Genomic DNA, 17701 nt, shown 5'->3' on the forward strand with positions numbered 1-17701 from the left:
ATGGGCCACCGTAACCATTTTGTAGTGTGGATCAGAAACCCAAAAGGCTGGAGAAAAGATGGTGATTAAAAATTGAGGCAACAGTAGAGATCGATCAATTCCTAAAGCATATTTCCTTCACACTTCTTTTTGCCCCAAACTGGAGCTGTCCAAGTAGTAGATGCAACTGAATACTGTACCACAGGGAAATAAATCTGTGTATGGAGGAGGATTCACTGTGTCCTTATTGACCTGTCCCTATTGACCTCAGAAGAGAGCAGGGGGCTGTCAAGGAATCCCCCTTTGCATTACCAGCAGTTTGTTGCTAGCCAGTTCTCTCACTTGTATGTCTCTCTAGATTTTTTTTTAAAATAGATGAGTCTGAGGGGACCTCAGGTTCTAAAATGGCATTTCCTGCAAACTCTATGAAAGAAGGCATAATGACTTGTCGCACATTTTAAAGTCTGAATAAAGGCTGATGAAATGTAAACTATACAGTACACTTGCCTTTCATTGGTCAAAAAGATTGTTCTAGAAAACACTATTCTGAAGTCTAGTGTGAGCATGGGTGTCCCAAAGTGCCAGTGACAACGTGGCTCTACATTTCTCCTGTTATGCTAGGTACACACTGAGATTTTCTGGCAGATTTACTGTCAGATTGATTATTTCCGATCGATTTCTGAGCATTTTCCGATTGATTTCCTATTGAAGCGAACAGAAAACGGTTGTAAAATGTTGGAAATAATCCTTCTGACAGTAAATCTGCCATAAAATCTGTGTGTACCTAGCATTAGATCACTAACTAGTACCAACCTCCATTGTTTTGCTATTGTGGTGGTTCCTTCAGCAGGCATCTCTAGATTGTTACTTTGTTGTAATACACAAGGGTAGAAAAGGTTGCAGTGTAATACCTCGGCACTCAATATTTAGACAAATGGTAAAGTATACATGAACTGTGAGGGATATGGATGGAGGCTGCCATATTTATTTTCTTTAAACAATACCAGTTGCCTGGCAGTCCTGCTGCTCCTCTGCTTCTATAAAGCCTCGTACTCACGAGGCACAAATGTTGCCAGTCGCGCGGGGAAAAAAGCAGCGACAGCTCGTCGCCAGGTCCCTCTGTGCTGCAGCCGTACACACGGCGCACAGAGGGACACAGATCCGGCAGAAGCTGTCGCCGAAGGTCCCCTCCCCCATATGGCCACCTTCATATCCCTCTCAGTTCAGGTGTATTTCAAATATGTTTTTTTTTTCAGTTTTTTTAAAGGAGTATGAGAACTATATTATTCTGTCGGTTGTTTGTTCCTTAGTTTTAGATTAAGCAAGGAAAGCTTGAAACCTCATTGGTGGATATTTTGCCCATGTAGAATATTGTACCTCACGTCCTGTGATACTTGGCAGGAAGTCAATGAATATCAGGGACAGTGAACAATTGGAACGTTTAAGGCTAGTTTTACACCAGGACATTGCGTTTTAGGGGACGTTATGGTCGCATAACGTGCCCCTAACGCAACGCCTGGTGCTCTCTAAGGTGGACGTCAGAGTGAGCCGCGTTGTGCAGCTCACTCTGGCGTCCGTGATGCCGTGATGTGCACTCTTGGACGCATGCGGCATCACGTGGTCCCGCCCGGCCAATCGCTGCACAGAGCGGCCGCTCCAGGAAGTAAACACTGCACGTCACTGAGTGCAGTGAATATTAATTAGCTATGTGCTTGGCCGCTCTCCGCTCCTCCCCAACATTACTGCGCATGTCCAAGCAGTCTAACGCGGCTCTGCCGCTTACAAAGTACTGCATGCAGTACGTTGTGTGACGTGCTGTGTAACGCAACGTGGGCACTGTGAACGGCCCATTGATTTTTCATTGCTGTGCGGTGGGGTGCGTTACAGGCTGCACTAACGTGCGCCTGTAACGTCCCACTGTGAAACCAGCCTAAATGTACTATGGCTGCAAAGTGCATCATTTTTATAGTGTGTTTGGACTACGTACATATAGTAAATAAATGAGAACTTGCAGTGAAATCATCACAAGAGGAAGGAAATGCCATTCAACAGGCCTCAGGGGAACAGGTGTCCGATGCGGGAGATTATCCTGCACACCTGTTTTGGGGAGGGCTGTATAATTTTGGTCTTCACCTCTTTAAGTCCTGTTGCCAAATGTTACAGGAACCAATATAGAAGGGCAGCACCCTCAGACGGTATCCAGACAGAACCTCTCCCCAACCGGAGCCACCCCAAGAAAAGGATTAAACCTTTTGCATTTTTGAATGGAAATGAACTGGGTCACATGGGGTTAATTGTCATAGGATTAATAATAGAATAAAGAGAATACAATTTTAGCACTCACAAATTTACCAGTTAATTTCAGCAAAGGTCTTTTTTTATTTTTTTATTTTATACACTGAACTCAGTTTAATTTTATGCCCACTGACTTGGAGTATGATGATTTTGTTTTGGTGCTGAAGAGCATGCAAATGAAATGTGCTGAGGTTTCTGATTCTTCTCGAATGCTACCCTGCTAGAATGTCTGCATTCTCCTCCTCCTCCTCCTGCGAGGCTGCATAGCATCTGTCCTGATGCATCTACGTCAGCTGGGATTTCCGTCTGTGTGACGCACATTGGCAGTGTTATGTGAAAGACAGAGCGAACAGACTGGGAGGGGATAGTCCACATGGGTTGTTAGGGAGATTTTCTGCAGAATTTATGGCAAATACCCCTGCAGTGACCTTGATTTTTCTCAGGACTGTTTCTCTGACTGAACCTTCAATCAGCTGTACCGAATAAATTCCATGCAAGCCAAACTGGGAACCCCCGTGGAGGATATCCCTGTATCTTGGTTGCCAAGTGACGGTTCAATGACGTCAATGGCAGTTCCCTGGCTGAAAAAAAAAAATCTGCTGTAACCCATTACTTGCCAGTAGAACTGCAATGCAGTCTCCTGTGAATTGCAGTTATATTACAGGTCTGAAATTGGTGAATACATGAACTGGAGATATAGGATCTTATCTGTATGATTGCTTTAAGACCTTGATCACATGGATGTTTTATAAAAGAAAATGATTGAAAAAGCACATATTATGTTTCTATGCATTTTTCCGGGCGTTTTTCAAAGCTATTGCCCATTGTAGATGGACACCTGCATTAATGTTTTTTGTGTGATGCATTAACCCTTCCACCCTGGGTCTCCTGACAGTTCATGTCATGTTTAACTGGATGCCATTTAACCCAATTCCCTAAAACTATAATTCATGTGTACTAACATGTTGCCATAGAAACTTATTTCAGATGGGTGGGTTGTAGGCAATTGCCAGCCATACCACCATTTGATTTAGCCAAGGACAGTTAAGAAACTTTATGAAAAGATGGCTTCTGATTATTTAAAAAAAATTGTTCTCTGTAGCAGGGCTTATATAGCCATTTTTCACTGACTTCAGAATACTTAGTGTATGTACTCTATATAATGTGTGTGTGTACATATGGATTATTTTAGTGAAGAAATAATTAAACATAAAGCAAATTTGCATACATTATGCCTTTTCCTCCAAGTATGCCACGTACTGTGCTTTTCAGATTTAGGGTTTCAGCTCCTAGAAACAGGCCAACACCAACGATTGGTTACAGACGGCAGTTGGTATTTGTGCACTAAATATCGGTCCACATGACATATGTTGTCTTTGTCCACGGCACAACCCCTCTTTCAGATCTGTTTAATCGGACATGTCATAATTGCATACATGTTACGACATGTTCAACTTCCACCCAGTTTAAATAAAAATCGTGCAAGTTTGGACCGTGCTTTCCATCCACTGCAACAGAGAAAGCGGTACACGTCTGAATGGATCCTATGTTTAACATGGGATTCGTTGACGTGTCCCTGCTGTAAAACAGACCAATGCGAGCTCTAGTGTGAACCCATATTAAGACTGCTGGGTAGGTAAACATAACCACTAGGCCCTCCAGTAAAATGCAAAAAAAAAAATAGCATTGTCTTTTGTAAAAGAGTGATTCAAGCTGTAAGGGCTGGTGCACACCGAGCGGCTTTTTCAGCGTTTCTGCAGCCGCTTGGTCAATGTATCTCAATGGGGTGGTTCACACCAGTGCGGGAGGCGTTTTGCAGAAACGCATACTCCCGGGGTGAGGCATTTTTTGGATTGCGGATGCGTTTCTGCCTCAAGGAAAACTGCAAACCGCTCTGAAACGCCTGTTCAGAGCGGTTTTGCCGGCGTTTTTGTTACAGAAGCTGTTCAGTAACAGCTTTACTGTAACAATATATGAAATCTACTACACCAAAACCGCTACACAAAACCGCAAAACGCTAGCTGAAACGCTACAGAAAAATAAGAAAAAGCGTTTCAAAATCTGCTAGCATTTTGCGGATCTGCTAGCGGGTTTTGGTGTGCACCGGGCCTCAGACATATTAAGGTATGTTGGTTTTAAAGCTAACCTGTAGAGCAGGGCTGGATAAATCCAGGAATTGGGATATTTAAAGTGTACCTAAAGACAAGTAAAGCAAATGAGTTTTGCTTACCTGGGGCTTCTACCAGCCCTCTGCAGCCGTCCTGTGCTCTCACTTGGTCCTCAATGATCTTCCATTCCACCGCCGCGGCTTAGTTTCAGTTTCAGGCCACTGCGCCTGCGCGGCCCTGGCCACGTGTATCCCTGCTCACGTTCCCGTCCGCAATAGCCTGGGATCGGAGAGGGATTTTCTGCATTTTATATACGATTGTGCTGTCATTGTGGCTTTAGTATTTTATTTGTTAACCTCCTTGGTGGTATGATTCTTTCCAGACTTTAGTTTCTAAAAGCGATACAATTGTCCCACCTGGAAAGAATCATAACGCTAAGTATAGCCCTCCCCCCAGTGTAGCTTGGGGTTACCACTAATTGCAGTGAAAAGTAACCCCGAGCTGCATTCGGGAATACCGCCAAGGGGGTTAAAGAAACTGCAGACATTCTTTAGGGTTCTTTCACACTGCGTTTGTTTCGCACTGGGTTCTTTCACACCGTGTCTTTTTTTTATTTTATTTTTTTATTTTTTTTTCACAAAGGGTTCTTTCACACTGCATCATTCCATCGCTATGGAATATATAACCACATCTCATCGCGATGTAATGATATTTCTATGTTACATTCACACTGGGTACAGTGCAGCAGGTTCTGTTGAAGTAACTTTTAAAGCATGTTGTGCATTTACCAGACAACTTGCATGTGTTGCACTTCAATGGCGCAATGTTGCTTTTCAGCACTATCACGTTGCAATCTTAAAACAACGTGCATAGTGATAGGACCCTAAAGTGTAATAAGACAAATAATGAAAACATGAAGAATCTAAGTCCACAGCCCCCTCCACCACCATTCATACTAGGTGTAAGGAATAGAGCAGAGGAAGACAAATTTAATGTGGGATTTGAGAGCCAGCAGGAGATTAAGAGCCAGCTCCATTGATAGCTATTAGAGTAAATGCAAAGTTAGCTAGGCACCAGCTTTAATTTTAAGGAACTAATAAATCTTGTCTCTCTAGCCCCTGAGTTGGGTAAAGTAAATGGGTAGCCTTTTTCTGTCATGTAAAGCAGAACTGTGGCTATCAGTCAACCAAACACATGTATGGATAAATTACCCAAGAGTAATAGTTCAAGCTAGGAAATGATGGTTAGTGTAAGGGACTTGACATTTTTTACAATGGCCCTTGGCTGCTGCTTCTGATTAGAAATGATTCTGCTCCTTATGCAAGCACTACTGCAGAGCATTGCTCATTCAACACTCATTCAAATGGTGGACTAGTGCACCATGCTAAAACCACTAGACTTGTGTGTGAGCTTCCCATACAGGAAGTATAGAAAGAAAGCCATGTACACACCTTAAACCTGAGCTGAAAAATAATATAAACAAGCGTACCGTATATCTAGTCCTAATTTTAAATAGACTTTCCTGTAAACTTTGCATAGTATTTTGAGTTTAAAAGTTTAAAAACCAAGGTTTTAAATAAGTTCTCAGGTGAATTAGGACACTTTTTGTTAATGTTTCACTCCCATACAGACAAATATTAAATTGTATCTGTTTTTTGCATTCAGAAGTGTTTAACCGCCCCACTGGGGTTTTATAGTGCAATACAATGATACAATGCAATTACATTTTAAAGTGCTTTTCTCCCATAGGACTCAAAGCAAACTGATATATCATGGAGCAATACCTGGTTGCAGGTTGGACTGTGGTACAGAGGAAATGATGGTGTTCATAAATTCCAGACTAAACAGGTCTCTTTTTAGTTTGGAATTAAATGCTTCCAGGGATGGAGATGTCCTGACTGGGTGTGGCAGGGCGTTCCAAAGGGTAGGGGCAGCATGACAGAATGCTGTCTCCCCAAAGGTTTTGAGATAGGCTTTAATTATATTATTTTGACCTAAGATTGTGGGAGTTGTAATGCAGTTGCATCAAATTCTTCAGGTATCCAGGGCCTAGATTGTGCAAGAATTTGAATGTCAATAAGCCAATCTCAAATAAAAATCTATTTTATCTGTAACCAGTGGAATGAGCAAGGTATTGGTGTTATGTGCAATGGTGGGGTTGGCTTAACAGCCTTGAAGCAGCATACTGTACTAATTGCAGGTGGTGCAGGCCTTTGTTTGAAAGGCCTTTATAGAGTAGCAGTCTAATGATCGCTTCTTTCAGACAGGTGGGACACAGTTGACTATTTTGTAGAATGCGGTTTTAAATGGCTCAGGGCAGTTCATCATGAACTCAGTTGGGCCAGGGTTCAAGTTGCAGGTAGTCTGACAAATGTTTAAAGGATACCAGGGCAAAACATTAAACTAAAAATGGGGGAAGCAAGTATGTACTAGGTGCAGTCCAGATGCCCACTGCTCCCCCTGTTCTCCTCCGTCCCACTCATTCTTACCAAATTCCTCCATGCAGCTGAGTCCAGGTCGCCTAAGTGGGGCAGATGTGCGCAGGCGCACACAGCCAGGAACGATCTGCGCGTGCACATGACTGCACAATGTCAGGCCATGGTGGTAGGCTATTTTTGCATCCATTATATGGCTCTCCATAGGTTTCTGGTGCTGTGAATTTTATTTAATGTATTTATAAAGTGTCAACCTACTACACAGCGTTGATTGAATAGCAGAACTTATGGAGAAGACTTTAAGAAGTGAGCAAATTTCTTGCACAGGTCCTGTGAAAGTCTGATGGGTTTCTGGAAAGATGGGTTGCCGAGATTGTCACCTGGAAAGTTACGGTAAAGGTGGGTACGTCTATTGGCTGCATTTGCAAAGACAGGAATAAGGACTTTTTTTTAATTTTATTTATTTTTTTTTGATCAGCATTTGAAGACAAACGTTTTCTAATTGCTAACCTGAAAAAATATCAGAGGACTGATGTTTGCGGCACTACCGTGTCAGTCTGCACCCTCATTTCTTTAGTTTCCTTAGAGTTGTCAAATCAGCAAGCATGATGTAACGTTTAATGCATAAGGGAGCTATGGAGCAGCTAAGACATAGTGGTTATATTTAAAGTAAATGGGAACAGTCGGCTTAAAAAAAAAAAAAAAAGCAGATACTTAAATAAGGAGAGGGAAGGTTCTGGGTCCTATAGAGCATTCCCTCTCCTCTCCCGGTTTCCGTTCCAGCTCAGGATCCCCGTAGCAGCATTCGACCAAATCGGTCAAATGCTGCCATCTCCGCTGCTGAAGGAAGGCTTCGGGAAGTCTTCGGGAGCCCGAATGCTCCAGACGATGGGCCGCTCCATACTGCGCACACGCGAGTGCCCTCTATTGCGTAATCGCGGCAACCCGATCTGCTAGCTTTGAAGGCTTCCCATAAGCCTTCAAAAGCTAGCGTTTAAATGTCGACGTTGGAACGCGGCGCCGAGCGAAAGCGCAGCAGAAGCCCGTGTGAACCAGCCATTATGCAAGTTACAAGTTTACCAAATTCCTTGAGAAAGGCTGAGCAATCATTAGGGGGAGGTAGACAAGCAAAATGTTTGTTTTTATCAGCTGAGAGTTGGGCTGCCAGACATTCAAAAGTTGACGGGGCCTACAGCCAGGGGTTTAATGTTCAAACTTGATTTGAAGCACAAAGTAGCTACTCCTCCCTTGCGGTCTTGCCTCTCGCAGTGTAACAGGGAGTAGTTGGCTGGCACAGCAGCTTCCAGATTGGGTCTCAAGTCCTGATCCAGCAATGTCTCTGTGATTAAGGCTAGATCTGAAGCTTCTGTTAAGTTGTGAATAAATGCTGTTATGTTGTTTATAGACTTAGCATTTCAGAATATTGCTTTAATGTAGTTTGCCTTAAAGGTCAACTGTAGCAAGAGGGATATGGAGGTCGACATATATTTTTTTTTTGAGCGGAGTCTGAGCCATTTGGGGTACCTGGAGTCTGAATCGGTGGTTTGAAAAACTAAGGAGTCGGATGATTTTTATACAGACTCCACAGCCCTGTGTGTGTGTGTGTGATGTGATACATTGCTCAGGTGTTTCAAAAGCTACGGTAGTCAGAATTATTTATCATAATTGTCGAATCTATAAAAATAAATAAATTGTATGGTTTGTGGTCACCTTAACAGTAATAATTCATGGACATTAGCTGTAACTCTTAAAATGTCCCTGATTCCATTCTTGGAAAGTTCCCACCTTGCGTTTCATTTTTATGCAGCAGTTTGTTCAAGCCAAGCTTTTATGAACTTGTAGAGATTGTCATATTTAGATAGTAGATATGTTGTTTACTTTCTTGAGTTGTAAAACTGTGGAATGATTATAGGGCATTTGTTATGTTGACTTTTCTCATGATTGGCGTAGTACAAGAGCGCAAATATGTTTGCCGTAAAATTGCAGACCAGCACCGAATGACAATAGTAGCACTTAAGATTACATCCATTTTTGGTATGTAACAGCATTCATCATGGCCTCATCATGAGTGGGAGGCTGCACTCAATTTACAGCAATTTTACAAAATACATTGCAAGCCAGAATTATTTCTTATTGACCAGCTTTATAAAGCAAAAGGCTGAAGTGGATAAAAAAAGTAGCTGCCATATGTCACTAGCAATAAACTTCAGATATAACTGAAGCTAAAGTACAAAATATATTGACCAGCTTTACTATTCTCCCAGCGACCAGTCAGGTTATCGTCCAGCATCTGCACTCTGACAGGATCGATCTCACCATCTAGCACTGTAAGCTGCTCTCAGGTGCGACTTAAAGGTCAACAGAACCGAAAGTTAAAGCAAACCTGAACTGAATATTAAAAGTCAAAATAAACATACACTTGGTCCACTCCTCAATATTTTTCTCCTCTCCTGCTTCCTATTAGTCCAATATGATCAATGGAATGCTCTATTTTGAAAATGATTGTTACCCCATAACATTGTTACCCCATAACAGCTCCCAGGTCAGCACACTGTAATATCGCCCTACTTGATCCATAGGAAACATGGAAATATAGTGAAGACTGTGGAGTCGTTAGAAAAATCATCCGACTCAGACTCCTCAGTTTATAAAGCCACCGACTCAGACTCCAGGTACCTAAAATTGCTCCGACTCCTCAACTCCGACTCCTTAGTCTAATTTTTACAAAGGCTATGGATTTGGTTCAAAACATCCGACACACATGCCTCAGTTTATTGAAATCACTGACTCCGACTCCAGGTACCCAAAATTGCTCCGACTCCTTGACTCCAACACCGACTCCACAGCCCTGCATTTAGTGATGAGTTTTTAAATGAGTTTTTTCCTGCATGTTTTTCAAGCAGCGTTTTATACATGCCTGTATTGACCTAAATTTTCAGTTATGTCTAAATTCTATTGCTGGACCATTTAAAGGCATCTATTCCCATCCAATTAGAGCTATCAGATCTACAGGAAATTGACTGGGAAATCTGTGTATTGTGTGATTCTTCGGTACAAAACCACCTTCTGTGTTCCATCTCGATGGCTCCGTCTCGATGGCTCCGTCACCCAATGCCCAGCTCCTACCGTGAGTCCTTCTCATCGCCATAACAGGAAGTAAAGTGCTCCTGGAAGCTTCCTGCTATCTGTATGGTAAAAGCGCATTTGGTCGCATTTTATGACGAGTCTACGTATTTAAAAATCAGATACATGATTTGCGCTGCACTTAATCTCTTACTGCAAAACAGACGTTTTGAAACTGTTTTGCACTGAAGAGGATATGAGTGCTCCTGCTCACTTATGTATGTACTAGTAGACCCAGCCCGTTTAAAAACGGGCTGTAGGTCTACGGCCGCCGCCAGTGCACATGCGCACGCAACCGCCGCGTGCCCGCACCCACCCACTTTGCTCGCCCGTCCAGCTCCCTGGTCCCAGCTGTCCGTTACTACGCACACGCGCAGTAACAAAAATCCTGGGACACAGGGACAAAACTGCTGGACGCAGCGACAGTTAGCTTTTATTAGGTAGGATGTATGTATGTACGCACGCACGCAACCACCTACCATCGCCTATGAGCGGTCGGGAAGTGGTTAACATGCTTACAACAATGCACTTCTACAACGCACATTACTCTGGTCATCAAACAGTGTTTCTATGCACTGCTTGTCATTGCAGATTGCACTTTCCCATGTGCTACAGAAAACCGCAACACACCAGTGTGCCCAGTCCCTGTGTGTTAGGAGTAGGTAGGGGGGGGAGGGATAGTGTTAGGAGTAGGTGGTGGTGAGAGGTAGGTTAGGTAAAGTGTTTGTAGAATTTCCTCAGCATTGCTGATATTCTATTGGTTTACCCGCCACCCACATTTGCAGGTTCCATTTTTAAATGTATGCATAAATCTGTGTCTCTGACATACCGGCATGTCCTATTTTATAGCAAATGATGAATCTGCTTAGAGAAGTGATTGGCATTACTGGGACAGGTTGCACATGGAGGCAGACCCAATTTTTCTTGAGGCAATCTGATATGCATGATACCCATTTGTTTCAGAACTCCTGTGAAGTATTGTTCTGTCAATTGCTGGAATCCTGTCCTCTTACCTGCATCTCACCCCTGCTTTCTCTCTTTGCATCCCAATGTATGTTTGCTCTTGCGCGCTCTTGTCAGAGATGATCATGTCTCCCTCCTCCTCACAACCTCCCACGCTGTCCTGGGGGACGCAGGCTGATTCATTCATACAGTGAGATCCGCCTGCCTTTCAGAAAAAAACCTTAATGAAAAAAGTGAACTGAACCGACATGCAGGAGAAAAGGGCTAGATTGATGATTTTTCTGGTGTGCTGGGCCATACTGGTAACAATGCATCCCCCTTGTAATTGCCAGTTTCTGCTAATTTGCTTGAGTGCGGATGTCAGACTGTTATTGCCGTTTCCTAGTGATTTCAGACAAAGCTGCAGAGCCTAGTAAGTGATGTGCTCAAATATACTGTAAACTGGTTTATTAGTGTTGTCCTTGAAGTATAGGTGACCCTTTTTTAAATTTCCTTTTATTTGCACTGAAGTCCAACTAAACCTAAAATTTTTAATTCGGGGCTTTCTAATCGCAGTCGGGTTGGAAAGTCAATGTAAGCAGAGTATAGAAGTAAAGTGGTGGAAAAATACCTGTTCAATAAGAAAAACGTGCTTGGTTTTGAGGCATAGGCTGAGTAAATGCTGGAGTGGCTGGATAGTTTACTGGTTAAGGGCTCTGCCTCTGGCACAGGAGACCAGAGGCACTCCTGTTCAGTAAGCAAGCACCTATTCTGTGAGGAGACCTTAGGCAAGGCTCCCTAATACTGCTACTGCCTATAGAGCGCGTCCTAGTGGCTGCTGTTCTGGCGCTTTAAAGAGACCCTGAGCACTATCCAAAAGAAAGAGAAGAATCACTTGTGTGCTGAGTTGTGTGGCCCTGCAGTGAGCCCTTAAAGCCGCAATGGCCTGAATTGTAAAAAAAAAATAACCTGGTCACTAGACGGGGGAGAGATGGTGGGGGTGGTAAGCCTACGGTCCTCAAGTGGTTAAAGGACAACTGAAATGAGGGCTATGAAGGCTGCCATATTTATTTCATTTTAAGCAATACTAGTTGCCTAGCTATCATGCTGATGCTCTGCCTCAAATACTTCTATCCACAGACCCTGAACAAGCATGCAGCAGAACATATGTTTCTGACAGTATTGTCAGATCTGACAAGATCATCTGCATGCTGGTTTCTGGTGTGATTCAGACACTTCTGCAGCCACATAGATCAGTGGGGCTGCCAGGCAACTAGTATTGTTTAAAAGGAAATACATATGGCAGCCTCCATATTCTTCTCACTACACTTGTCCTTTAAGTCCGTCTGGAGAAAAGCACAATATAAATGTTCTGTTTCTTGACTTGTCTAAAGGTGCCAATACAAATTGATTTTCCCATTCGATGGAAGGAACACCTGCTTTTGACTTGATGAAAACTTCTAGGTATTCAGTTGTTCCCCCTTCTTACCGTTTCCACTTTTTGACGTTGTTAGTAAATCAGATTTGTTGTCAAGTCATGCATCATTCATACTGCAACATGTGGATAAATGCTTTACATTTGGACAACCCTGGATTTGAACATACAATATAAACAATATTTTTTGGTTGTTTTATTTGCTTCAAAATGCACTGTACAGTTATTGTTATGAGTGCAAGCAACTTTGTGAATATATTTGATGAATATACATGGAAAATGGCTGATAAGGTAATTTGGGTGCCAGAAAAGGCTACTAGTGAAATATCTATAAAATTACTGATATTCTACTATTGAGCAGTGGGTAGCAGTCTTCACCGTCCGCAGTGTGTCCGCCCATCTGCTTCAAGATAGTGTACTGGTTAAGGGCTCTGCCTTTGAGATGAGAGACCAGGGTTCAAATCGGGCTAGAGTCAGTACCTATTCAGTAAGGAGTTTTAAGGCAAGGCTCCATAACACTGCAGGGTGGCCTTTTGAGTGCGTCCCAGTGGCAGCTCTTGAGTGCGACAGTAGAAAAGCGCTATACTAATGTTTGGATTATTATATTACATGTTCCAGGTCAATTACATCTGTATTGCCAGTTGTGTCCCGCCTCCGCTCGGTCCCTTGGTATACAGCCTGGCGGCCAGAGGTGGCATGGGGTTCCCTATAAGAGACAATAGGCTAATTCTAGCTAGCAACAGGAAGAATTTTCATTGGTCTACCATTAACCACTGAGAATCCTCCCTGTTGCTGAGGATTCCCATTGGTCTTTTGCAATCCTTTGGGGATCCCCATGCTTCTGCCTGGATCCGATCTGTGTCCTGGGACTGATTGGAGGAGTCACGGTGGCGATCAAATCGAGCAAAGCGGACACGATGACTAGACTAGCGAGAACTGACACAGTCCGCTCTCATAGCTTTTCATTCCATACATTTTCCCGGTTGGTCTCTGGACCAACCAGTCGTAGTGTGGCAAGAGGATTCATTTTTTTAACTAGTTGAGGCAGATCCTATTTTTAACATTAGGAATCCGCTTCCTGAGCTAAGCTTAAAAAGTCCCCAGCAGGTAGGCTTTTTTAAGTGACAATTTCTGATCTCGTAAACCACTTCTCCTGGTCCCTTGGCGTTTACTATAATGAGATTATATTGTATTTGACATCAAGCAAATTTAATTTCATCCTACTTTAAAGTGAACCTCCAGACTAAAATCTACTCAGCAGCACTGAAAAGGTGTTTCTTTAACCTGCTGGGCGTTTCAATTTTTTTTTTCCTATCATGTAGCTAGCCTAGCACTAGCTACATAATTCTCCCCTTCCTCCTCTCTCCCTCCCACCCTTCTGATCGCCGCCGTTCTGAACTGGATTTCCTTTAGGGCTTCCCCCGTTCTTTTAAAACAGGGTGGGTAAGAGGTTATATTACCTATCTTAACTATCCTACCTTATTTTAATTAACATAACGTATGTTTCTGTTTCTGAAGGTCCCCTTTAATATGGCCACTTAATAGTAGACCTGGTTAGTATGATGCTCATAATTCTGGCTGACATGCAAATTGTATGTACAGGTAGTCCCCAGTTAACGAATGAGAATGGGACTGTAGGTTCGTTCTTAACCTGAATCTATTCTTAAGTCGGAACACTGTGTGCCTTCTCTATCCCTTGTACCTTTTCTGTGCCCCCCTGTGCCTCCAGTGTCCCCCTCTGTGTCCCCTCTGCACCTGCTTATACAAGTTTGAAAGCCATTTTTTCTTTGAATTTTTTAAAATTGATTTTCTACAAGTCTAATTTGAAAAAAAAATTAGGGGGACTTGTCCCATGGAAACACAGAATCCATGCAGTTTGTATTGGCGGGTCTTTTGTAATTCGGGTATTCGTTAGTCGAGGTCTACCTGTAGCTTGGAATTGGGTCAGTAAAATGCACTTCCTGATTTAGATTGGTCTAGTTCCAATTTGCATACAATTTATAACAAATTTGCTTGCAAGCCAGAATTAATAGCCTGTTGTGGGTTCTTCCCTATTCATTTAGGAACATAGCTAAATGACAATTATAAAAATTATAGAATATTCCCACCCCAATTACAAAGTGCAAAGAAAGGCGAAATCTCAAAACTGAGGATTGGGAATCAGTGTTTGAAGGGATGGGCAAAGCCTCTACTAATTGTGGTGTTAAGCCGCATCTACACGATTAGATGCGGCTCCGATCCTCCTTATCAATCGAGCCGCTGATGCGGCTCGATTGATAAGATCCGACAGGACGGATCTTTCTTTTGCCGATTCCCTGCTCGCTCCCCGCAAGGGGACAATGGCAGGGAATTGAGCGGAAGATAAGCGGGGACGAGCGGGGAATCTAATCCGGCGCACGAGCGGGGACGCGGAAGAGGCGATCCGGCGGCTAATCGAGCCGCCGGATCGGAGCCGCATCTACGTGTGTAGATGCGGCTTTAGGGAAAGTGCTTACAATATGTATTATGATTGATACTGTACTCCTACCAAGCTCTTTAAGTACGGTCTTCTGCCTAACAATTTGTGTTTTAGGTGTTTGGGTGGAAGGACTGAACAGCTGCATGCCCGCCGATCAATATGTTCTTTGACGTGAGTTTAGATTTCATTTTGGAGGCCTTGCAGATCCCAGTGGAGAAGGTTCCCTGGGTTACACTTTTTCATAAACCCTCAGTCATGCAATGAGTTCCAAAAATCTTTGTCTGCCAGGTATGCAATGCTTAGGCCATGTTGCCCTCTTTTTGGAAGGCTCCCTCTACTTTGTGCCCGCTCCTGTTAAGGAAGGTTAATTTCTTATATATCATGAAAAAGTTAACGCCTCCCTGTCTACTAGATTCCACAAATTTTGTGAGGTCTGGGACCCAGGGTCTGCATGGGCTTCTTTGCATCTGTGAATCATGTTGGTTGGCCCTCCGTAGAAAGTGTCCCTTGTTCTAATTTTCCTTCCCTGTAGCGGTTGTTTCCTGATATGCACAACTGTATTTCTGATGTCTGTTTCTTTTTTGAAATGTAGTGACAGTTTATCGTTTTCAATTTCCCAACAAAAAAAATAAAAATTGTTCTTGAGAAAAAAAATTATAGAATAACTATGAAAGCTTGTTCTGGGAGTTGAGGTCCTTCCAGGGTCTCGAAGTATGTGAGGGACCGCCTCTTTAAATTTGCTCCATGCCATGTTCTCTCCTCTTACACTTAGGGCCCGTTTCCACTAGCGCGAATTCGCATGCAGACAACGCATGCGGATTCGCATAGGCAATACAAGTGGATGGGACTGTTTCCACTTGTCATTTTTCATTTGCGTTTTTATGTGCAGGATTTTTCTGCACGGTAGACCCTGCAGAATTCGCCTGCGTGTGGAATGCAGGCGAATCGCAGGCAATGTATTTAATAGGGAAATCGCATGCGTTTTTTGCATGCGTTTTTCCCGCGTTTTTGCGTGCGATTTCGCATTGAAAGTAATGTAAATTGACACAGGCAGTGACATGGTTAAAATCGCATATACCCTGCCTATGCGAAATTGCATGCGAAATCGCGGCAAAGAACGCATGCGGAATCGCATCCGCATGCGATTTTGTCAGCGGTGATATGCGGCGATTCCGCACCGCACTAGTGGAAACGGGCCCTTACACTTCTAAATCTGAAGTTCCTCATTCCTGATGTGAGATGTATGCTTTTTAGTATTTCTGAAAATGCTGTGGGGTTTCAGGCAGTAAAATAGAAACCTATGCCAACACAATTTGTCAGATGAATTTGATTTTTATACTTGACAGTTACGTTTTTATGAATTAATGGTTCCAAATCTTTATTTTTCATGTAGGTTGTTACCATTTGTTTTGTACTATGCTGAAGATGTCCCATGGCCACACAACCCAGGAAAACCTTGAGATCATGAAAGAGTCAGAAAAACGTCTGGTGGAAGAGTCCGTGAACAGAAGCAAGGCTGTGTCACGGTCACCAAGTAAAGAGGAACCAGAATCAGATGAGCCAAATTCACGCCAAGAGCCACAGGTTTCTATCAATTATTTATTTTCCTCCTTCCTGCTTGCTTTCTTTGTTACATTTGATAAGATGTCTGCCCCACATTCAGTAAAGGTTTAGAATTCCACTGTGGTTGACTTTGCTTTAATAATAACTTTGTTCTGTGCCATCTCCTGTGTCTTGTTAACTCAGCTAGACTCCTTTCACCTGTTGGCCACTTAATGTCCCAGTCTTATTGAATGTTAACCTGCAATCTCAATTGTGTATGCAGTATCGCACATCACAAAGGCATTCTATTACTCCTTTGATATTTCACTGTAGATCTAATTATTTCTCATTAGTATTACAGCAACAAATGCATAATATTCAGTTATTTATATTTGGTCATATGGGAAATTTCAGTAGCAGGTATCTTAAGTTTTTGTTTTAACCCTTTGCGATTTATCACTTTGCTGTACATTGTCAAAGTTGTCCTGGTTTGAAAGCTTTTTTTTTTTGCAGAAATGCAGTAAGGTAACATTTAGGGTCTGTTCACATTATGCAGTGTTCAGTTTTCTGTTGCCTGGTCTCAGTGTATGTATTGCTTGTCAGGGGCTATATTACAGCCCTCACTTGGTAAGGGTTAGCAAATCCTTTGCAGGAATCTCTTCCTGTGATCTGAGATTCCATGTACCCTGCCCGCCCCCCTTTATGGACTTGGCAGGCAAGTCGAAACTTATAATTTTGACTCTGTTGTATTTGTTTAGTGAATTTTATGTCCGCTTCTGATGTTTTTAGTCTATCTGCCAAATTGGTATAGGTTTTCATGAACTCTTGTATGCTCGATAGGATGGGGTGATCTCTTTAGCAACTTAACCACTTGCCGGCCGCCCACTACCTATGGGCGGCGACAAAGTGGCATGCCCAGGACCACGTAACGCCGATGGGCGTTGGGTCCTGGGAGTCTTTCGTGCCGGGGATCGCGCGTTGTGATGCACGCGCATCCACCGGCAATAGGCTCCGCCCACCCGCGACATCAACCCGCCGGCCGTTCGGAAGCGCCGGCGGGTTGTTAACCCCTCGTTCGCCGCATTACAAGCATATAATATGCTTTGTAATGTATACAAAGTTTATTATACAGGCTGCCTCCTGCCCTGGTGGTCCCAGTGATCAAGGGACTACCAGGGCAGGCTGCAGCCACCCTAGTCTGCACCCAATCTGCCCCCCCTGCCCTCTGATCGCCCACAGCACCCCTCAGACCCCCGCCCACCCACTCAGACCCCTGTTTCCACCTAATCACCCATCAATCACTCCCTGTCACTATCTGTCAATGCTATTTTTTAGATTAACCCCTTAACTGCACCCTGGGGGCTCCTTATCACCCCCCCCCCCC

General features: G+C 43.3%; 1 protein-coding gene across 5 annotated transcripts in view; it reads left to right on the forward strand.

Annotated features, from left to right (window-relative positions):
• The window catches only part of R3HDM2 (R3H domain containing 2), a 217332-nt gene that overhangs the window by 81770 nt on the left and 117861 nt on the right, over nt 1-17701 (forward strand). For all 5 annotated transcript variants that reach the window (XM_068267466.1, XM_068267467.1, XM_068267470.1 and 2 more), the window contains one exon: nt 16169-16359. In XM_068267466.1, coding sequence (XP_068123567.1) covers nt 16192-16359 — 168 coding nt within the window. In that variant the 5' untranslated portion in view covers nt 16169-16191. The remainder of the gene's footprint in view (nt 1-16168; nt 16360-17701) is intronic.

Source organism: Hyperolius riggenbachi, chromosome 2 (assembly GCF_040937935.1).
Source record: "Hyperolius riggenbachi isolate aHypRig1 chromosome 2, aHypRig1.pri, whole genome shotgun sequence".
Taxonomy (NCBI): Eukaryota; Metazoa; Chordata; class Amphibia; order Anura; family Hyperoliidae; genus Hyperolius; species Hyperolius riggenbachi.